At 37.3% G+C, this 23,412-nt stretch overlaps 3 protein-coding genes across 4 annotated transcripts; 1 reads left to right on the forward strand and 2 right to left on the reverse strand.

The window, feature by feature from the left end:
* Positions 1 to 91: 91 nt before the first annotated feature.
* LOC134868520 (cytochrome b-c1 complex subunit 9) lies at positions 92 to 1,161 on the reverse strand. Its single transcript, XM_063889723.1, has 2 exons — positions 926 to 1,161; positions 92 to 415 (listed from the first exon to the last, which is right to left on the reverse strand). The coding sequence occupies exons 1-2, from the start codon at positions 1,064 to 1,066 to the stop codon at positions 365 to 367; spliced, it is 192 nt and encodes a 63-aa protein (XP_063745793.1). The 5' UTR covers positions 1,067 to 1,161; the 3' UTR covers positions 92 to 364.
* zmat5 (zinc finger, matrin-type 5) lies at positions 909 to 4,608 on the forward strand. Of its 2 annotated transcripts, none has more exons than XM_063889722.1 (6): positions 909 to 1,119; positions 2,078 to 2,251; positions 2,500 to 2,562; positions 2,663 to 2,743; positions 3,373 to 3,481; positions 3,591 to 4,608. In XM_063889722.1, the coding sequence occupies exons 2-6, from the start codon at positions 2,125 to 2,127 to the stop codon at positions 3,736 to 3,738; spliced, it is 528 nt and encodes a 175-aa protein (XP_063745792.1). In that variant the 5' UTR covers positions 909 to 1,119; positions 2,078 to 2,124; the 3' UTR covers positions 3,739 to 4,608. The 2 variants fall into 2 exon arrangements, with proteins under 2 accessions (XP_063745792.1, XP_063745791.1); XM_063889721.1 differs by lacking the exon at positions 909 to 1,119 and adding an exon at positions 1,131 to 1,293.
* Positions 4,609 to 5,405: 797 nt separating this feature from the next.
* cabp7b (calcium binding protein 7b) lies at positions 5,406 to 22,915 on the reverse strand. The gene is made up of 5 exons (XM_063889860.1): positions 22,097 to 22,915; positions 9,226 to 9,369; positions 9,024 to 9,136; positions 8,410 to 8,557; positions 5,406 to 8,306 (listed from the first exon to the last, which is right to left on the reverse strand). The coding sequence occupies exons 1-5, from the start codon at positions 22,203 to 22,205 to the stop codon at positions 8,179 to 8,181; spliced, it is 642 nt and encodes a 213-aa protein (XP_063745930.1). The 5' UTR covers positions 22,206 to 22,915; the 3' UTR covers positions 5,406 to 8,178.
* Between the last annotated feature and the right edge of the window lie 497 nt (positions 22,916 to 23,412).

Genomic DNA, 23,412 nt, shown 5'->3' on the forward strand with positions numbered 1-23,412 from the left:
GAAAGTGTATTAAGTAAATTGACAATGTAACTAATCTAAGATGCTTTGACATATGCATGCCATATGATAAATCAAAACATTGCAAGGTGTGTACGACATTAACAGGTTTAATTTAAGCATTTACAATCTGTGGGGAGAACGTAGACATTATATCTATCAACAGGAAGGAGGGGGACGAGGTGAAAGGAACCGTTGCTCCATCTTCAAGATGGTCTGGACAGTCAAACGGCTCTCAGAGGTCCCACTTGGCATGACTTTGAGCACATTGTCCATGTTGACTGACGACTGATTCAGATGTGGAATCCAGGAAGAATGGATAATGGAAGTGTGACAACAGTTGCACTTCAGCCTCAGGTAACCCGTCCTATTCCTCCTCCTTGCTCTCGTAATTGTGTTCGATGTGTTTCCACAGTTTCTACAAGTAAATATTAGGCAACGTTAGACATGTCATTAACAGATATACTACTTTATACTTGCTTGCCATGTTATGAAACTGTTTTGACACAGAAGGATTTTGACAGTCAATGTACAAGGATTTCACAAACACTTAAAAATCGTATAAAATACAAACATTAAAAAATTAAAACTATCTAAATATTCTCATTAGAAAAGACATTCAGAAGAGCATCTAAACACTACAAAATATACAGAATACATTTGAATACTCTCTAATATACAGAAGGGACGGACACATAAAAGGTAGTGTACTATATTCATTTAGAAAATTGCACACAAAGTAAAATATATCCTGGTAGTTAGAGTAAATGGCTACAATATGTAAGGGGTTGTAATAGGTTGTAAAAATGACGCAAATGCTCGGTTGAGCAGGGAAGCTAGGTTAGTTTAGCTAACACTAGCGCCGTTTCGCCCTCTGCTTGCAAGGTCAGGATAAAACCGGCATTACAACATAACAGGACACACTTACCCCGCGATTCATCTGCTCAAAAATCGCGTCGCCACCTTGGTCGAATATTCGTTCAAAGAACACCGCTCCAACCATGATGGTTATAGCGAAAGTGGACGTTCTCCTGAAGAGCAAATTGTAGACAGACTTAGCCAGCGCCATGTCGGTGGATTGATGGAGGAAACTGAGGCGACACGCTTCCGGTCGAGTATTGGGTGAGTCGATTCGCTTTTTGACCCTGCAAAGACACCGTATCTACACATTGTGGAATGGCTAGCAAACTATTAGCATAGCATTACTTTAAGGTTTCAATGTTTTTCACATCAGTTTGCCACATAATATGGATTAAAATCAAACAGCACAGAGGGTGACATCAACGTTGGCCCATGGTTTGTTATCTTTGACTTTCAAATGTAATAAGCGCAGGGTTTAACCTTTACGGATGTCACAATAGGCATACCGTTAAAATAACTATTCTGATTAAACAATGCTATGAGCCAAGGATTATTGATGTCTACGTTTGCTTATTGAGAGAAAATTTGCACGAGCATCGTTTACATTTCAGTATATTTCACCTTTAATATATTAATGTTTGTATCCTCAGAGTAGAGTAGGAAGTCATACCAGATACTGTTCAAAATAAAGGCACTTCCATTACCAAACCAGCAGGTAGCAGTACACGTTAATTTATGACTGCTGATGTTCCTGGCGTTCTTAATATTAGGCTAGTTCTTGTTTGTGCCTCCCATTTAATCGTTTTAAGTCTATGGTAAATGAAAACGAAAGTAAGTGATGTAAATGTAAACAACCATAAGACATCCTAATTATTATAAGTAGATGTTAACAAACTTGCATTGATGCGAAAGTCTGAAATGTCTGTCCTTTTAACTGCATCAGGATGGAATTTTTATTTTTTAGGGCCTTTAAGTCCTGAAAAGATTATTTGAGCAATTGATTAACAATATAATTGTTAATTGTACACATGCAATTTGACTATACCACCCTTTTTTTCTGGAAATACTTTGTCATGGTTTGTTAATGGATCGGCTTGTGCATAATGACAGTCCCTCAATGTATGATACAGAAACAATTTCATCCAGCACAGCTATTCTCTCACCATGTCATTACAAAGCAGTTATGTAAATGTGTTTCGTTTCTCTTTAATGTCCACAGCAATTTAAAAGGTGACACCTTGCTGGTTTGAGCACATAACCAGCACCATGGGAAGGAGATACTACTGTGACTACTGTGACCGGTCCTTTCAGGACAACATGCATAACAGGAAGAAACATCTGTATGGTGTTCAGCATCACAGAGCTAAAAAGGCCTGGTATGACTATTTCAGAGGTGAGACTTGCAGTTTGTCCTTAGACCTGAGAGAGATGTGATAATAAATGTTTGTTTTGGACTAGACAGTGATCCTAAACATTACAAATGACTTTTTAAAATGCTATGTCTTCAACCTATTTGAGATTTTGATTGGAGAATTAAGCTTGCTTACACTTCATTATGCCATATTGGCTGGCTGCCTGCTTAAATTATGATGGAAGGTTGTATACACACCCATTGACAACACTCTAATTTTTGTTTTGCAGACTCTTCAGCTATTCTGTGTGATGAGCAATTAAAGAAACCCTGCAGGAAGTTTCTCCAAAAAGGTATGAGAAAGTAATTCAACCATACATGTATCCAATGACCCAGAAATAATATGATATACATGTTTTATATAGTGTTTTTTTTTTCCTGGCCTTTTTTTAGGAATATGTGATTTTGGCCCTAACTGCAGGTTTTCTCACATGTCAGAAGAGGATATGTTTAACCTACAAAGACAAGTGGAAGGTAAGCTGTAACCAGAAGGAATGCTGTTTACCATGTGATTAAGAACATCTTAAATGAAATCAACACAGTTCCTCACAAACAATGTAATACTCATTTACTACAGATGGCATTTGCAATATATATATATATATATATATATATATATATATACAAACTGTTATCTATATTATTCTTAAGTAATGGCCAAAACAGAGAATATTTTTAAATATCTTATATGTAATCCTGCATAAAGAAGGTTTGAAACAAAGTTTAACAAAAGGCCTGGACATAAAATATATTGGGATTAGTATTTTATCATGCAATCCCTAAAATAACTGAGCACATTGTGTCCAGTTGACTTTGAATTGGGATACTCTGACAGTATGGCTGCAAGGAATAATTATTTTCAACATCATTTATCTTTATAAATAGTGAAAAATGTCCAAGGAAATGTTTTTAAATGTCTTAGTTTTTCAGTCCAAAACTAAAGCATATTCAGTATATTATTATGTTAAGCTGAGGAAAAGGCAAGAAATCTCCAGTTTAAGATGCTGAAAATAGTATTCTTTGACATTTTTGCATGAATGACAATTGATTATTAAAGTATTTAGCAGGGTTTAGTTGACAGGAGTATGATTTAATTCTTTCAGATGAAAGACGACTCAGGGAGGACTCTGTAGAGAGAAGGATGCCGGGGCGTAGTATAGAAGAATGGCTCGCCAGAAGGGAAAAGAGGCGAACTGCCCTCAGTAACCAAGGGTATGCACCTTCACTTTTGTTTCAACAATTATTCATACATGATTAGCATTGCTAATGGTTATTCCTCTTAATAAAAAAAAATCAAGTCTTTAATTATTTATCTCTGCAGAGATCTAAAAAATAAGGAAGACATTGAAGAGGTCCAAGAAGAAAGTGACGTACCTCAACAGCTCCTCACCATCCCTGACCTCCCACCCTCTCTTCTTCCTCCTCCTCCCAGCGGGTGGAGAGTCAAAGTGAACACAGAATGGGGTTGACTGATATTCACTTTGTAGTTCAACTCACTGTTAAGCTGCTATGCACCATAGATAGCAGGACATGTTGAGAAACCATATGAGATGTCTTTTTGTACGTTTTTTTTAGTTTGAAATGTTTTACTGATTCATACATGGTAAGGTAAACTTGAAATGACATACAGGCAGTGCATACTGAATCTCACAACTGACATTTTGGCAGTCTGTTGTTGATTGCTTTGCTAATGTGAAGTCGAGTGCCTTTACCATGTGACTCCCCAAAGGAGTTACATTTGATGTCATGAAGAATGGAGGATTGCTGAGCAGATGGAAATGATTTTTGTTTAATTCTAATCCTCTGTTGCGTCACCGGGGGAATATGATCTGAATGATTTTAATTTATAACCCAGCCAGCTGAAAACACAATTTTGCTTCATAAATAGTAAAGATAGCAACGCAATGATCTCGACTAAGTTGTCACCTGAAAGCGTTCGTAGTTATCAGCATGCATATCAACTTTTTATGATAAATGCAATTGTCATTGACCTTTATAAAGTCCTCATTTTAGTAATGCTGGATACTCTTTGCATTGCATTAAGTTTATTTCTGTTTTGTATTATTTTATATAAGTATTAATCTGCTGTCTTGGCAAGGATATATCTCAGACTAAGTTACCCTGTTTAGTTTTTATGGTACATAATAACACATTCACATCCAAGTGAGTGAAGAAGAAAGCAAATATGACTGAAACTATGAATTACTTTTGGTTTACTTAATAAAAAAAAAAGGTTTTGCAGATATTGAGGAAATTAGGATAAATCCACAAAAAAGGCTTGATAGATATCCCGAGTACAAAGTTGTCATATCTTGGAAATGATGTTAGGTTTATTTAAGTGTTTTGGTCTTGTGACTTTTCCCTTTATGTTTTAATAGTAACTTTCCCCCTCGTTTCAGAATCCCTCTCCTGTGATTGTTTTCACCTGTTCCCCATTACCTGGTGTATTTATTGTCCTCGTCACCCTTTGTCCTGTGCCAGTTCGTTTTTGTTCATGGTGATTTTCTACCAGTGTCATCAAGCCACGAATACGCCTCAGAGCTTCGACCCACGTTGTGATTTAGTTGCTTTAGTTTTTTATGCTCCCAGTGTTTTTTCCTCTTTAAGAGTGATTTTGTGTTGATACTGTTTTTTGTCCATCATAGTGGATCTTTGGTTTGAATAAACCTTTTTTTTTTTTGTTAAAACCGGTGTGAGTCTTGCATTTGAGTTCAATCCCGTTTTCTCAGTCGCAACAAAAGTGGATGTTTGTGAGAGACTTGGAATTAAAACATACGTTTTGATAGTTTAAAGACTACACCACAAGGTACATTTTAATATCAGTTAAGCTATAAGAGAAAAGTTATATTTAAGACCTCAGCTTGTGGCCTTATTTATAACTGGATCCCTGAAAGCACCCTGATGTACTTTTTCTCATCCTCTCTAATTGATGTTAGTATCAACAATGTTGTTCACCGTAAATGTTCTTTTTTTTAGATTGGTCTTCTGTTCCTTTTATTAGCACCAAAGGTCACATTTGTAAGTAGAAAAACAAACAACAAACCACTTTAAGTGCCTTTGTTTTTTATTGAACTACATGCATCCAGACAACACTGACATTAGTGTATATTTGATGCAGTAACTTCTACATGTGCAGTTACAGAAGTAAACAGTGCTCGGTATTCTCAATCTAAACATTAAATTACTAGTAATGTCAAACAGCAGGATGATACAATCATTTACTAGAAGTGATAGACGGATCTTTACCAAGAACATGGAAGGGAGAAAGCTAATACATAAATACTTATTGGTAATTGAATTACTAATGAGTCATTTCAATTTAAAACTACATCAGATTCATTTTGTCCTAAGCAATGGTTTTGTAAAATGGACTTACATTTCTTTTAAGACGTTTTTCTAAGTTACTCTAAGTCAAGGCATGAGAGTGCAGATCTTACTTCAAAAGACAAAGGCACAAACAGAACACTACAGTCTGAATCAAAGTAACAACAGTTAAGACAATCCTTCAACAGAGTGCACATAAATCTGCTCATTAAAGCACTGTAACATACAGAATAGGACACAATAATTGCTTATATGTCTTAAGACAATATTTGACACAATAACTATATTTTACATTCACACAAAATCCATACCTTAAATGATGTTCACATAAAGAGGTAATGTGATGTCATATAAGGAGTTCATCCATAAACAGCTACTGTATTTGAGATAAAATATCTGATTTATTGCCAGAATGATACTCGTTGTTTCGTACGTTTCCTCTCGTGACATAGCTTTGATAAACTTTAAGATAAAAAGAGCAAGAAAAAATATATAGCAATTTGTAAAACTTGTTGAATTCGACTAAAACTTGATAAACCATTCTGGAAAATGAATATCACCAAATAAGAAATGTTAATGTTAGTGCGTGACGCACAATAACTTGCATCTGAATGTCCAGTCAACCTGGAAATTATATCAGAAACCTGAAGAATTTTTTTTAGTTTTGTTTGTTTTATACAAAACATTATGCTTACATTCATAATAAAATCACATAGATTTAATGTTTCACTTTTCCAAGTAAGAAAATATTACCATGTTATACTTTAAACATGTTGTTTTGGTGATCCATGTAAGAACCAGAAAACAACATTTTTTATGATATGTTAAATTATTCTTCACAGCATACTCCAAAGTATTTAGTATTTTGATATGGTCTGCACATCCACAAAAATCGACATTTACAGGAAAATGTCAAATACTGAGATTTTTTTGCAATGATTACTATACAAATTGCATAATTATTTCAATACATACACCAGGGTTCAACATTTGATCTCAAACACATTGAACACAGAATATAGTTCTACGTTTAATGTACATGCAAGTGTGAACTGATTATCCTTCATTGTCATTGTGTAATTCTGTCCAAACATTTGACTTGTGATGGTTTATGCTATTTACAGCCGGTAGCTCAGATAATCAATTGTCTTTCCCTGTGACTCATTATGTCTGTTTTTGGATGCTATTGCAGAGATTTTAAATATGCTGCTTTGTGCACGCATTGCTGGCAGATTTTGAATATGAAACACTTCAATTTAATTCTTAAATCTACTACATTACAGTTTTAGTGAAAACAGCTGTTTCATTTTCATCTTACTTGCTCAGCCAATAAATCTCGCTGAGCTGAACTCTCAGCTTCAAATCAAACCAGTGAATGTTTGAGTCTGCTGTGATATCTTTAGAAGGGGCCTTTGGGCTCAGCTGAATGAAGTACACAGGGGAGGTTAAAGGTTACAGGCTGCATCCCAATGTCATTCAAACCCTCTCTTTTCCAGATAACAGTGCTGTTCACCAGTTATTCCAAATGTTGGTTTCACAATGTCACAATTGAAACTTTGGAGAAATATTCTTATTTTCCTGACTTTGTTTTTGAAATTCATTGGCCAATACTGACAACTTGCTGATGTATAGTAGCACTAAGCACAAAGTACAGCCTGAGACACTCAGAGCATCATCACAGTCCTCGGGGTGCATCCTCTGGGAACCCTAAATGTCTCTACTACATTTTATGACAATTCATCCTGAGGATGTTGAGACTTTTCCAATGAAAACTTAGATCTGCTGGTGGTTTTACGGAGAACGTCAGGGGATTACTTAAATCAGTTGCATTGTTTCCCTGGGAGTAATGAGTATCTGATCATGACATTGCAATCCATACAGTTTAAAGCAAAGTGATGAACTATCGACTGGCATTGCCATCCCAACAGCCATGAAGCTAGCATGGTTAAACAGTTGTAAAAATACTGAAATATTCTTATTAACATACTAATGCTCTTCTCTTGTGTTAAGTAGGGGTCACAGATGGTTTATAGAGAAGTGTTAATCTTGACATGATTTGGACTTCTGGACTAGAGATACTGGCACCAATACAAACAAGAGACTTAAAAGAAAAACAATTATTCAGAGAGTGAATTAGAGCTACTTGATATGTGCCGCACAACACGTGTGTATTGCTTTATTACTATCTTCAGTAATTTCATTATTGGGTGCATTCCAAATGGCAGACTTCTAATCAACAACCTCCATTGTTTTGATATACACAGACACAGCACATCTATTACTAAGCACATACTTCTAAAGTCTGCTTTCCAATATCATTTCTTCAGAAATTTGATTCATGACATGCTGTTTTAGGACGCTAATCAGCCTTTGAAATGCCTTTCTTTCTTTCTTCTTTTTTTTTATCAGGTTATGCTATAATTTCTGGCAATATAAAACGACGGAATGACATCATTTAATCCATTACAGAGAGAAGCTGTGATGGTGTGTTGAAAACATTAAACAAAACCAGTCAATTATTTTGATTAATGTTTGATTTCTCATCGTCCGTTCTTAAATATCTCTGTATCCAGTTGGTGATGTATTTACTTCATTCCTCTGCGGAGCATTTGATTTGCTGCAATTAGCATAACGCTGATGATGAATGCAATGGCGAAGGCACAAATCAGGCTTTTACGCACACATGTGTGTTTTTCCTGTTGTGTTGGGCTTGCTGGGGAAAGATTAAAAAGACAAAACATTAGCCCGTCCGAGTGTCTCAACAGAATACTAAAATGTTTGCATAATGTAGGTAACAAAATTAGAATGCAACTTACTGTCTATGTCCACGTGGGACTCTGGACTGTTCAGGTGGCTCTCCTCTGTCATGATGATGTTCTCAATGTCTTTCATGGTGAGGTGGTCACGGAAAGTATCGTAAAGCAGCCTCTTCAGCTCATCCACAGTCAGTTTCTGCATGTCACACTGGGGACACATAACACACCATGAAAAGTCTAATTAGCAGCGGAAGAACTTCTGTCTCAGAGCACAACAGTGACGCAAAGAAGCTTTAGGACATCAATAAATAGTGGCATACGAGGTAGCGCACGGCGGACTGATTTATTGGATCACGCAACTAAATGCAAGCATAGGAAGATATTGCATGTGTTGTAATGTCATTAGATTAATACAGTATGTCAAGCCCATGTGGAAATGAATTATTTTGAGAGAGTCAGGGGAGCATACTGGAACATGATTCGTTGTGTGAGATTAATGTTGTTTCAATGATTAGTTTTTATATCCATAACTTCTGCATTGTAATTTGAATTGCAACAGATGGCTTTGTATCAGGAACACCAAAAGGGAAACAAACTCAAATGAGGACAGATAATGGAAAAATGGATACTTATAAAGGATATACTTGATTGCTGATACTGATGACAATGTTTACCTTCCAAAACACCGAATCAAAGTCTGCTCCGTGGAACTTATCCGGCATGCCAGCGGCAGAGAGTTTAGGGCCAAGCAATGTGACAAATTCATCAAAACCAACTTGACCGTCACCTAAAGGAAATACAAATATGTCACTCTTTAGTATATGTGTTGGGTTATAGGCTACAGGCTTTTGATGAGAGAAAGAGAGACACACATACCATCTATATCGAGTCTTTGGATGATAACCTCCAGCTCCACCTCATTGGGCATGTAGCCCAGTGAGCGCATTGCCATCCCCAACTCCTGCTTTGAGATGAAGCCATTCCCATCTCGGTCAAATACTTTGAACGCCTCACGGATCTCTGTTGAGAAGAAGGAGACGTTGCTTGTTAAAAAAGAAGTATCGCTTCCAATTTCACTCAGCGAGCAACAGCAGGTTGACTCAGCTAAACATCGATTTGAATTATGTTTTCACAATGTTTGTTTTTAACAATTGTTAGCGTCTTAAAGCTGTTTATAATTATGTTTGTATGGACTAAAGAACTCAAGGCAATTACACTCCAAGCCACGGCTCGAAAGGAATAATCCTTCTTCATTTTATTTGTATATGCTTTCAGAAAGTGAGCAGTACTAATAAAATGTCTTGTTACAAAAAGTACAGAGGCTTAACAAGGATGATATTTTATTAAATCTTATTTAAATGCTAAGAGCAGCAGTGATGTGAGTGCCTACACATTTGATCATTAACTATAGTTAATCCCCTCTGTTATAGACCTCAATTGTTGTTGTTTTTTCAAACAAATCAATTAGCTGTGTTCCTTTGTTATAATTAAAATGGTGGTTTATTTTGAAAATGTTCTCATAAGCACTTCTGCTGCCTTAAGTGCACGACAAAGCACCAAATCCAAAATTAAAACTTGAAAATAATCCTTAAGAATGCATCTACTACTGTTTAAGTAACCTTTGCCATTTTTATTTGTTCAGTTTTTTAGTAGGAACAAATAGACTTGGAACTGAGAGTCATACCAACAACAAATAAATGTCTATTAATTATTGTACCGAGCTATACCGACATTTTAATGAATTTATTAGGATTGTTATCAATTACAGCTTCAACTAGATTGCTTCACAATGATGGACAGACTGACAGGCTGTATTTGTTTGTTTCATTAATATAGACGTCATTGAATGTTTCAGCTCCACGGAGAGAGACAGTAGTTGGATATTTCAGCGCCATGGATAGAAATCCATTTCCTTTTAGGAAGGAGACAGGCAGTATATTTAGCTGCACAGCTTCACAATACTTGAGTGCTTTTCACAAACTGAGGGACACATTAATAAAACATCACTTAATGTGACAAGAAATTATCTTGACATAGATTTGTTTAATTATTTCGAACATACATGAGCCAGTAGTTGAATGTTTTAACACCTTGGAGAGAGAGACACTATTTATATAGACGTATGTGAGTGCACTGAAAGAACTGAAACGTTGAGGTTAATCAAATGTTTTATGCCAACAAATTCCCCATAACTGTATTAGCTTAGTTGAAAGCAATACTATTAAGTTGAAGATAATATTTGTGATTTAAACATAATCCTAGCCTTTTCCTGCAATAAAATAGATACATAAGATGAATAAAGTATGCCTTCATTGTAAGATTCTGTTACCTGACCTGTTTGTTTTATCGATACCTTGTTGTGCAAATCTCTTGTTTGATATTTGAACACCTTCAGGCACCTTCACAGCCATATCGCCATAACCATAACACAAGTGGTTGAGACAGAAGGCAGTGAGCAGCTTCATGTGTTTATAATTAACTACAACTTTTGGCAAATAATCCATAAACATTGCCATTTGGCCTGTTTCCTCACCCTGCATCACAGTATTCTGTTTGAAGTGGTAAAAAGAGCAGTCTCACATCAAAGGCAGAGCACCTCTGCGGCTCTTTTTGATGTAGATCCTCGAATATACAAGGACCTTCAATGCTTGCTCAGTGGTCACGTGTTGTTAGATGAAACGAGACAAGCAATTAGGAGAACCGTTCATGTAGGATATTGAATCATACCAACATATTCACGATACAACATATGCACAATGCGAGCCTGATATACTAGAAACAGCTGAGGTTGTGAAGAGCAAATACCTGAATGTTGTTGAATCGACTGTCCCTCCTCTTGGTGCTGTGGCCTAGACACGCTCTGTCATTTTATGCCAAAATCAACAAAAGCTAAAACATTTCTTTATTTAGTCGAGATTCAATTGGCTTCTACAGAAAAAAGCTTCCATGGATCTTCCTTTGAACTTTATAAGGCTTCGGATATAGAAGAGTTTGTCCTTTAATCACAAGGTTGGCAGTTCGATCCCCCGTCCTCAGTGAGACAATGACCTTAAGTGGCTCGTGATTGGCAGACATTACCTTCCAATGGCACCATTGGTCTATGAATATGTGTGTCAATGTTCTCATGACAGTAAAGAGATTTGTCTGGTAAGGTAGAAAGGTGATATGTAAATGCACTCTGTTTTCTATTTATCCATTTTTATCACGGAGAAAAGTCCTTTGCATGCAAGTATGTGATAGCACCACCTGTAATTTGCATTCATGCCCACAAGTAGACAAGCACTGACCATCCATCTTGTTTACATGAATAACAAAGATTAGTTTACTAGTAATTTCCACAGTGGCAGATTCTTGCCCTTTGTGAAAATAGAAGACAGTCTTGCAAGAGGTCCTACTTAACAATTGACACTGTCTGTTCCAAACCCTGACATACCAGACACAAGCTGTCTATTTTTCTAAATTACAGCCAGAAGTGCTGCTTAAGTTTTGTTATCTTCCTTCAGCATCACCCTCGATTCAATGTCACGACCCCTGGTGCCAGCTACCAATAATACATTCACTGAGCCAGCTGCGCATTGGCTGTTGTTTTCACACCATAAGGAGTAAATATAAATAAAAAAACATGGATGCAACCACCTGGGACACAACTTTTCTGAAATAGTAGACTTCTTTATAATGCCATATTTAATTATCTTCAGTTTTTTAAAGATATAATTACAATCACTGACCCTCCTGAAAGTCCAGTAAACAAAGATGTAACTATATTTTCTCTATATATCCCCCACTCTTCCCTAAATTACCATTACCCTAAAAAACATCTTTCTGATATGGAAACACTGGTATTCATAGAGATGGACTTCTTATTTGCAAGAGGTTACCGAGGTAATGTTATTTCTTTTGCGCCAGTTTTGAAGTTATGGACACAGCTTTTAAAATATGTTTCTGTTACAGTCTCAACAAAAACAGATCCCTACATTTAAGTAAAGGTATTCCTATTTAAATTATTTGGCACTATCATGTCTGACTTGTGCATGTCATAGTTAGTAAATCCTCTTAACATGAACATAAAGAGCACACATGTTGTTTAAAAAACAGCTGGTAACAGACTCTGCTTTTGTTCAACTGTAAGTCATTGAATCTAAGTGACCTTGCACTGCATTAAAGGTGCAACAGCTCGGCTATCTGAAGTCAAGGCCAGGCTGTGAAATTGCTTATATCATGCAGCATCAGGTAATCATGGCACATATGATTACATTCTTAAGGGTTCATTCTGCCGACAGAGGATGAACAGATTCAGAGCATTTACCGAAATACCAACTCAATAACCACCATTAAGCAAATCATTAATATGTGTAAAAAAAGTTGTTGCTCAAGTCACCGAGCATATATTTACTGTAACATATTGATCGAAGTACATCTTTTATGACCTATGTGTCACAATATTTAAGAGCGGCCGTAGGATTTGAGATAATGGCTGTAAGATTGAGTCAGTCAGTGTTCAGAGTCAAGTCAAGGGTAAACAACATGCTCTGGGTGTAACCACAATTAATCATGTGCTCTAAAAGGCAGAACGAATAGGAAACAATTTATTTTATAATGTGTTAGAAGGATTTTGGACATGGATATTTCAATCATGAACAATTACAATCCTATTGTGCATAGATAACGAATATGTTGTCTGGTTATATTTGTGTGTCGCTTACAAATTTGCAATACCAACTGTAGCTTCCAGCTAAAGTAAATAACTGGAAAACTTTTGTCATGTCTCGTTTCTAATCTGATGAGGGGTGCACTCCGGTTTGTGGATGGTCCAAAGAAATGTGCACTGAATCCTGAGTGTGTTTCTCGCCTTGTCTGGATCAACTTTTATCTCTTTGACATTTTTGATAATGTGCATTCCTAAAACCCCGGTGACAGGTGCTTCGTCATCTTGAATAGGATTCTGGCAGACCACAGAAGAAATGTTTTGTTTTAGTTTGTTTGAAAATAATATATCTGACGCCCTTCAAGGAATTTTGTATGGAGGATTGTATCCCTCAAGGCCATACGGGGGAGAGCAAATTACACAGAAAATATATTACACGTAAACACCTTTTAAGTTAACTCATTTAAGTTGATTCATGACATGTGGCAATAGGGGAATAAGACGAAATATTGATTTCATGGCCGGTCAGACCAACAGATGCCAACAGAACCTTGGGGAGCAAACAGGCATGTTGATGATTATTAGTTGTGCAATGTAGAGCAGTTTGTTTTAGCTTGTTTGACCTACTGATTATCAACCACCTCTCTCTTATCATCCGGTGTTCTCCTCATCTTTCTCAGCTCACAGTTTACTTCCTGGCCCAATCCCAAACTTCCCCTGAAAGGACCCTCTGTGACTCATATTTTAAGAAGTTAGTACACAATTTGTGATAAGCTTCAATCTATGTGTCCCAAACATCAGAGAGCCTTTTTCCACCCCTGAGATCTAACCCCAGGACTTGAAAGTCTGCTGACCTTCCAAGTGAGCTAAAACAGAACATGAGACGGACAGATCATACTGACCTTTCTGACTGACCAACAGTTGCTGGTTATTGTTCATAAAAGCCGTCCATGAAAAGGGCTGATGCCAAGAAGCTGCACATTGGCAGTGTTTGTGTCACTGGCAGGGACAAAAAAACTATTGAAGCCGCTCACCTAATAATTGGGGAAATCCCAAACAATGGATTTGAGCCAGAACAAAACTGTGGGAGACCAGCATTACATTTGGAGGAAAGATACCCCTGTTGTGCATCAGCTTGTATGTCTAAGCCTGCAAATTCTATTTAAAAAGAAGCTCACTAGGTGTTAATGACTCATGAGAAAAAATAATATCCTGCCAAATAGTGATTAAAAGAAAGCACAACAGGGGATACAAAGCATAAATTCCTTGATGAATTAAGTGTACTCAACGGTACATTTGAGATCTTTGAATATAAAGTCTGTATTTCTTTTGGTACAAAAGCACTCTTTGATGCCAACTTTAGTGTCCTCTTCAAAAGTGATCTTGCTGACAGGACTTCTTTTAAGAATGCATGCTATAATAATGTTTGTTTCTAAGATCATAGTTAAGATAAGATAAGTTAAGATAAAATATACTTTAATGATCTCAAATTGGGATTTTTTTCATTGCAGCAACAAGTAAAACAAGCAGAAAATAAACAATTATAAAATATAAACCTCTCAAAATAGAAGATAAAACTGAACTAAAAGAGTAAAAATATAAAAGTTCTGACACTATTGACGGGCTAAATTACAGCTAACACAATATAAAAGTGGGATATTATTTACATTGAGTGTGCAAGAAGGACATATTAAATTAAATATACATTTAAAATGTACAGTGAGAAGTTATTAGTCCAGTATGTAGAAGACTAAATCTAAATACTGGACTCTAAATGGAATCTAAATATTTAGAATCATTATTTTTGCTGAGCTTTCTGAACATAACGATGTCAAAGCTGTCACAGTCTGCTTCTCTCCCTACCTGTTGCTCCCCAGTACTTTTCCATATCCCCCGACTCCACCTATCCCCACCTGCCAGGCACTCTCATCTCATCAGCTCACCTGTGCTGCATCTCATCTCTAATCAAGCCAGTACTTAAGCTTTTCATGCTCACACAGTCACTGCCAGATTGTTCTTTGCCGTTCATCTAAGACTCTCCAGCACTTTATTCCGGACTGACTGCCCGTTGGAGAGACTTCCTGCCTCTGACCTGCTTTATTCGTGTGATTCCCGGTAAACCCACCAGCCTTCTGTCCCCCATCTTGAGATCTGCCTCTGCTTCTTTGGTTCCGGTCTGCCTGTGGTTGCTTGGGTTTTTTTTCCACCCAAGACTACCTACTCATTTACCAATCTTCCACCTGGTGCCACCAACCTTCTGCTTGTTCCCTGGTGTGTCTGCTTGGACTTTACATACCTAGGCTCATAAACTGCCCTGCTCTGTACCAGCTGATGTTTTAAATTACACAACACTATGCATTGTTCCTAGTTTCCTGGATTGCATTTGGTTTCAACCATTCACTGTTATATATTGTATGCTATGTCCATTTACACGTCCTAAGTGAGACAACTGCAGTTTCTGTGAATTGGCTTGGAATGCTGGGAAGGACAGAAAGTCACAAAGACATAACTTGTCTGCGTCATTCTTATACAATGGAGCAGATACCAGAACATATAAAGGGTTCATGATAAACAGGAGTTGCCTAAGTTATCCTTGATGAAAGGCATGCACCGGCAATGATAGAGCCGAACAACCATTGTCCAGGTCTCTGCAAACACTCCTCCTCACTTTCAGTAACGACTTTGACATTGTACGATAAACTGTAATAGAGTTAATACAGCAGGAGGTAGATGAAGAGGTATCTTTGCACCACAGGAATTAAAAGGAGGAGCAGCACAACAGGAGTCTCTAGTCTCCAAAGTTACAGAAGTCAAGTGCAGGAACATGACTTGCCTAAATATTAACAGAGGGTTCTGTCTCAAAACGGCAAACGAAAAATGCAAATGAAGAATCTTAAATTAAGTAATTGAAACGAACCGTGTCACTTGCTGTTATTGACCTTTATCACTTAAAAGTACAAATCGTGTCTGGTCCCTAAATGGATTTCTTATCGAAAGGCCGCTCCTTAAGATGGTTACAGAAAACTGATTAGAGGACACAAATATTCACTGGGAGATGAATCAGACTCTTTTCATTAAATAAGAGCTCTTCCCAGGTGGTTACATCAATAACAGTGTACTGCCACCCATGACATCCTCCTCTCTGATATTGAAAGGGGAAAACATGTGAACCATATTAACCAAGGGCTACAAACGCAAATATGCTCTACAACTGAGATGGTAGGAGCCTCTCAGCAAAACAAAGGTCGACATATCATACAAAAACAGCATAACACAAATTTACAGAATATAATATGGGCTGTAAAAAATACTGTACCATTAAATTGTGAAGCATCGGTTAGGAACACTTCAAGCTGATGTTTAGTCATTTAGGGATACATTCAAGACTTTGGATTTACTTGTGAGGATGCTTTAGAAATAAATACTTCACTGAAAACCTCCTTCATACACATCAGAAATAGCTATGAGGTGTGTCGTTAGATACTCTTACTTTACTGAATTAGTCAGAAACACATTATAATGACTCATGCTGATACAAGGCCATACTTTATTGCCCCTGCTGAGACTCTTATACCAACACATATGAATACTAAAAAGATAAATCCTCATTATCACCACAGGTCCCACACATTTATACCCCACCTTTCTTTGCTACTACAGATTTACTGCACACTCCCATTTACATTCGGCTCTCACAGTCACCGAAGATGACAAGAAGGCGTGCTGCATGAGCCCTGCAGCTAAAACAAATCCTGCTGTCAAAAAAGTATTTAATACTTCTACACCCTACCTATCTGTGCAGGCAGAGATAAAAGTATACCTCAAACCTGTATAGTATATGCAAATGTTTTGCATGAGTAAATCAAACTACTTATTGCTTTATTTTTAAACAGTACAGAGTTGACCTCAACTCTTTTTCAATTTCCTGTATTCACTGCTGCCTCTTGAATCTTTGTCGGTAACTTGACCCGCAGCTTATCTCGTCTCTAAGTTATATTGAAAGATAATAGTTGGAAAGATTTCAGATTATCCCCCAAGTTACTTTTTCTTCAGTTTAGAGCTGCTTTGATTCCTAACTCAGCAGCAGGATGTTAATTGAGCATAGTCATTGTCATCAGACAGGAAAGGTGAGAGTAAGGACATCTCGTCTCATAATTAACATCTTGTAGGAGTGTTAGATGATGTTGTTTGTTACTGTGAAGATGACAACACTAATACGCAGACATTTTTCATTGACCATTGAGGAAGCAAACATTTACACTGCAGAAATGATGACACAGCGTCAAGTGCCATGCCAAGAAAAGACATCTGTAGTCACTGTAAATCCAGCCTGGCAAACATCCCTTTGTATCTCTATGGCATATTTACAGTAGGACACGCATAGTATGCATATACTTGTCTGTTGCCAAAACTTTTGTAAGCACAAAGGAGACCGCTTCGCATACAAAGTGGATCCGGTTTACTCTCCGCTACAATGCCTGACGTCTTGGGGATTCTCCTGTCGACTGTGATCTATAAATAGTGTTCACTTCCTCTGTCACTGATGCACCGAGGAGCGATAAAAGCTCCATGAGACCTCCAAGAGTGTCACTGCCGGAAAGTCGCGATTGTTGAGCCATAAAACGAGAGTCTTATCAGGTTCAACACATGTGCACCTAAGTGTCTGCAAGGTTACTGTGAGTTATGGCCTTTATGTTTTAGTCATTGTTAAGTTGACCAAGTTAGATCCATTTTTAAACAAGAAAATTGTTATAATTAATGTCTTCTCTTGTCAAAAAATGGTTTTATGCACAATGTATATTATTATTGTACTATAGTACATGGTCATTTACAATGAATCTGAATATTATCACCCAAATGTGACAGATTATTTCTACAAATCCGTCTGTTTTCATGCATGTAGTTTTACATCACAAAGCACCTTTTTTCTGTTTGCTTTTACTCTTATCAAATGAATCATGCAAATGACCTTATTTTCTTTAACATCTAGTATTCTTATGTGGATCATTTGTACACATTTAGGTCAGAAAATATACATCTGGAAGATTATGTCATTGTCTAAATGGCATTATTATTTTAAATCAGACATACAAAATGAAGCAGGATTTATATAAAGGCATGTAGGGAGAACATAGAGTTAAGCAGATAACATCCACTGGAGGGGACAGCTGTTAATAAAAAGAAATTGGATAAAAGTATTTTTAACATCTCATGTGGTTGAAAATGTGTATCAGTATCAGATATATTTTCAATTATCCCAGTCATTCAAGCATAAACGGCTGAACTTGGCTTTGGACCTTTATTTTAATATTGCTCATTAACTGGGGACACACTTGGCACAGCTTAATGTCCACGTAGACACTCTGTCAGGGTAAACACACACATACATCTTAAATGGATGTATTTTACATGAACATTATAATGATTACTGTTATGTCAAAGGAATAAATAAGTATAGGTAATGGAAAGTAAAAAAAAGAAATGATGTGACTTTCCTTTCTTCTTTCTCCTTTCTTCTTCTTCTAGCTCAAATATGTACACATAAACACTGCTAAAAGAGTCAGTAAGCTTGCTTGCACAGTAGTTTGAATCAATATCAGGGTTTATGATAACTGCATGACACAAGGGCAAAGAACAGAGCAGGAAGCTGTGGCAAAACGTGCCCACCTAGACAACCATCTGTTCAAAAAACATTGCCTGGAAACCACAGCTCCATTAAGAGCTGTGAGTACTTATTCAGCCTCCCTAAAGCTCAGCCAGTATAAATAATAGTCTCTCCATCCAGCGCAAGTGCCTGTCATCCTCACCCAGAGAGATTTCTATAAATATTGTGACCGATGTCCAATACTGTTATGGTGAACTCAGTAAATATTCCAGATATGATTGTGATGAACATAAAATGTCAGGTGAAAGATCACAGAGTTAGTGACGGCAGAGATTTACAGATAGTCTCTATGGAGTCTGGAGCATGCTACTGGAATGAGTATCCAGGTTTATTGGCTAATTATAATTATTCACTTTAGTTGTTGTGACATTTCATGCTGGTTGCAAAACTATTTGTTATAAGACAATACTTATTTAATGTGCTGGTGAATTATTCTCTGTTACTAATCTATTTTTACGAGTGCAGTGCTTTTCTTTTCTTTACTATTCTGCAATTCATCTTCGTCTTTAACTTTTAAATCTCAGGCATCATTTTTTATAAAGTGCTCAATATATAAAACATATATCAAACTAAGTATTTGATTAAGGGACTGATATATTGCAGAGAAATTAAGAAAACAAACTATTTAGAAAGTGGGGGTGTTAAATACAGTCAGAGTGTCCCAGGCACAGCCTTTTTGAGAAACTGTGAAGTGCCTGATGATGTTGTTTATGGCCACAAGATGGTTGTATTGGATATGTAACGTTTCTTTTTTTTAGAGAGGAAAGGGTATTTGGAAATAAAAAAACAGGATGTGTTTTTGCGTGTATCTCCCACCTTCACTCTGTTCATCTTTGTTTAAATCTGGATTATTTAAGTCGCCCTTTGATGCAACCTGTCATCTGTTTCAGAATAATTCATCAGTAAGGCTTTGAATCCTTACATATAGAGCACATTCACCACTAAACTTTTTTTTTCAACTGTGTAGCTTTCGGTAAAATATGTAATTCTTCACAATTTCCCTGAAGCTGAAAGTATTTCAACTGTTTAATGATGGCAGTGTGTTTCACGTACTGTCTATGGTGTGTCTGCTTGCACAGCGCACAAGGTCCTTTTGTCCTTGCGTGTTGTTTTTGTCAGTGGCAGTAAAATGCTAGACCACAAGTCTCCGCAACAAAGTCACCAAGAGTCAGCCCTGTTGATTTAATCACAGAAGCCACAGAGATGTGTGCTAACTTCTTCTATTGGGCAAAAGTTTCATAGTCTCTTCATGCAAAAGTATTACTTTGTGAGGTGGATATAAAAAGAGTTGATGTCAGGTTATATTTAAACCATCATAATAAGGTTGCAGGTGAAATGGTTAGGGTAAAAGTAAATATTATATTACATTTGAGGGTAAAACCAAAATGATGTTTCAAAACAAAAGTAATTAGCAAGAGGGAATTGGGAGCAGATAATAATACATTTAAACAGTACATTTTTGTCTAAACTGCAGTCATTTGGATTTAATGTGTGAGGATTATTCTTCTTGTCTGGATCTTGAAAGTCAAAATGAACACTGTACTCATTTGTGGTGTCATTTGTGCAGTCGTCTCTCAAAGCATACGGTATTATGTAGCCTTTCAGCAAAGTGTCTGTAATCTGTTTCTAAGCCGTCCACAATTACACTGTTTATAGGTAGGTCTATATATACACCTTGCTAGGAAAAAGCTATTATCATAAATTTGATTAGGGAGAGTAATTACATGTGTTGAGCAATTAGGGAACTTCTGCCCTACAGTAATTAAAGATTTGGAGGATGAATCAATATTTATTGGTTGATTTTTTGCAGATCTCTAAGAGAAAAAGTGGAAAACAGTGGACTGCAGTGCTGTTGACAGACAAAACAACAGCAGCCCTCATGCTGTGTTATAAGGTGGAGCAGTAGTAGTGTAAAGGGAAGTCACTCAGTGTGTGCGAGTTTGCTGATTCAGTCTGTCTGAGGATCTGTAAAAAGAAAGAAGCTCATCTGAAAGTCTCATTCCTCCCCCAACAATTACCAGCAGACTACTCTTAAACATGCTGCATGGTGGAGCTGCTCAGTGACAAGAAGCAAAGGGCTGTTTACCCTGCTGAGGTGTGAGGCCATGTAAATGCAGCAGTGCATTGTGTGCTCAGTGAATCCTCCCTGAGTATACACATTCACGGTTGAATGGTCTGTCTCTTTTTCTGAATATTTAATGGCTCTCAATTAGTAAACTACAGTTTGAAATGATGCCCATTACCTGCATGCAATTTACAACAGTCTATTTTACTTTTGTTCTCAATTCTTGTACTTCCACAGCCAACCTTTTTTTTTTCATTTTTCAATGTCAAATGAGTGGCTTATGGAAGGGTAGCCAGCCACAGTGCAACCTGCCCACAGGAGAAGAGGAAATGGAATTCCCTTTGCATAAGAGACATGGGGATATCAAATCTGATCTGAGTTATCTCTTTATTGTACTCTGGCTGGCTTCGCACAACATCAACGCCAGCTGTGCTTTCTCATTGTGAGGACCATTTGCCAAAACAAAACCTTCGCTGAAACAGCTTTGCACTTTGGTTAATGTAACAAAAACGCTCATAATGCTCCAATTAATCTTTTAGATAGCAACATTGTGCTATGGAAAGTCGTTTTTTATTATTCCCACAATGCAATACATCTAACAAGAGATTTCCTCTGAGTCTAAATAAATTAATCTCACATCTTAAAAGTTTAAAAACCATAGATTTCATAGAAAGGTGTTGCAATCTGCATAAGTTTGCCATTAACCACAGCCAGTTTCTTCATTCAGACCCGTCTTTATTTTTTTACCTCACATTTCAAGATTTTTCCCCTTGACTCTTTTCTGTTGGCTTAAACAAATTGACTTAAACAAGTATACCCCTTTGCAATTAAGGCTCACAGTTGCCATGGATATAGTCAGGCAATACAGCATTGTATAAAAAGATGCCATGTGTGAAGACCTTGGCATGGCTTGTATGTCCTTGGAAATCATAACTATGTATTTGCTATTTATTCTAACTATCTAAGTGTCTTTTGTTTTGATGCAAAATGAGGAAAAATAGAATAATGTTGGATTTCTGTGTCTTTTTGCCAAATATCAGAAGCAAGAACATGAACGAAAAAGAAAGACAAGATAAGGGGTTAAAAACGTAAACATAGCATGCAGATTGTCTTTGTTTCCCAGAAATTGTGGATCATTTAAACTCTAAAACTCATCAAGAATATCTTTACTACTGAACCTTTTTTAACAAGTAAACCCACAGCTTAGTTTACAGTCAGATTTGTAGATGAGGAAAAGAAGCGCACACCGGCTAGAGCTCTCCAGGGTCCTGAAATGGTTTGCAAGGTGGACGTTGCATTTAGATGTAACAGTTCTTAAAACATGACAGTAAAACATGCAACCAACCGTACAAAACTAAAAAACAGTGCTCACCTTCCACCTCATCCTCAGGCAGGATAACAGGGGTCCGGTAGGAGAGGACATCTGGAATAGTGCAAAGTCCCTTGTACATGAACCTGGTGGTCACAGCACGCACTGGCATTTCTGCGAGGGAAAACCAGCTGTGTCGCGATCTTCATATATCCTATCCGGAGTTTAGAGACAGACCCTTTGCTACCGACCTTGATATGCACAAAATCTCAGGCAAATAAAACGGGAGACCTCCGCAAAGTTCAACCTTTCGTCGTGTTTTTTGTTTTTTTTGTGTATATTCTCGATAACACCTTTCACTGGGCTGCGCGTTTCCCCAAGAATGCAGCTTGCAAATCGCCTTTGGTTTTAATGCATAGCCTGTAGCAGGTTACTGCAAGCAAGATATGAATCATAAAAATATAAAACTTTTACTTCACAGCCTGATGACGATTTTATGATGTAATAGGCATTGGGTGCGATCCAATAGATGCACATGCTACTTTGTCCTGTTTCTATCCACGTGTAGCTCCTGCAATAAAAACAGAAAGATGATGAATGAAAAAATATCCACACTAAATCTATTTCGCTGCTGGTTTCACTGAATGCTACAACGCATGTTGTTCTTCCAAAGTATCTACTTCCGACACAATCTCCCTCACTTTTGTTGCCCCGTTTCGGCATCTTCTTTAAAAAACAGTGACTCGAGCGACAGCACTGACGATCTGATACTATCCGTTAAACGAGGTGCAACGAAAAGCTTGTAACATTTATTTTTTCCTCGAAAGCAGCTTCAAGGGAATCCAAGTGACCCCCTCCTCATCTGATACAGACACGAGGCAGTGATCCTCTCTCTCTGCTGTCTGCTCCAGTCTCATTTGGCACGCACAAACACGCGCGCGCGCGCGCACACACACACACACACACACACACACACACACACACACACACACACACACACACACACACACACACACACACACACACACACACACACACACACACACTGCTGCTGCTGCCTTTGCCACACCGGAGAAGATTGGCTGTTTCCAAACTGTAATGAGATTATCTTCATTGTCTGCACTCTATACCAGTCTGTATACTCAATGTTAACACAATTAAAAAGTACATTTAGGAAGAAATAAAAGCCTTCATGTTTACATAATACATAAAAGAGTGACAATTATCGCAACAAGTGAGGCACTTAATCTTAGCAGGCTGGTGGCCAAATGGAAAGTAAGGGACTCATACTGAAAAAATTTAATTATAAGCCTCTGGCAATTTGGTACCAGGGAGCTTATAATCAGCTACAGTCAAAAAAATAATAAAATAATAATCAG

The sequence above is a fragment of the Eleginops maclovinus genome, chromosome 8 (genome assembly GCF_036324505.1).
Source record: "Eleginops maclovinus isolate JMC-PN-2008 ecotype Puerto Natales chromosome 8, JC_Emac_rtc_rv5, whole genome shotgun sequence".
Taxonomy (NCBI): Eukaryota; Metazoa; Chordata; class Actinopteri; order Perciformes; family Eleginopidae; genus Eleginops; species Eleginops maclovinus.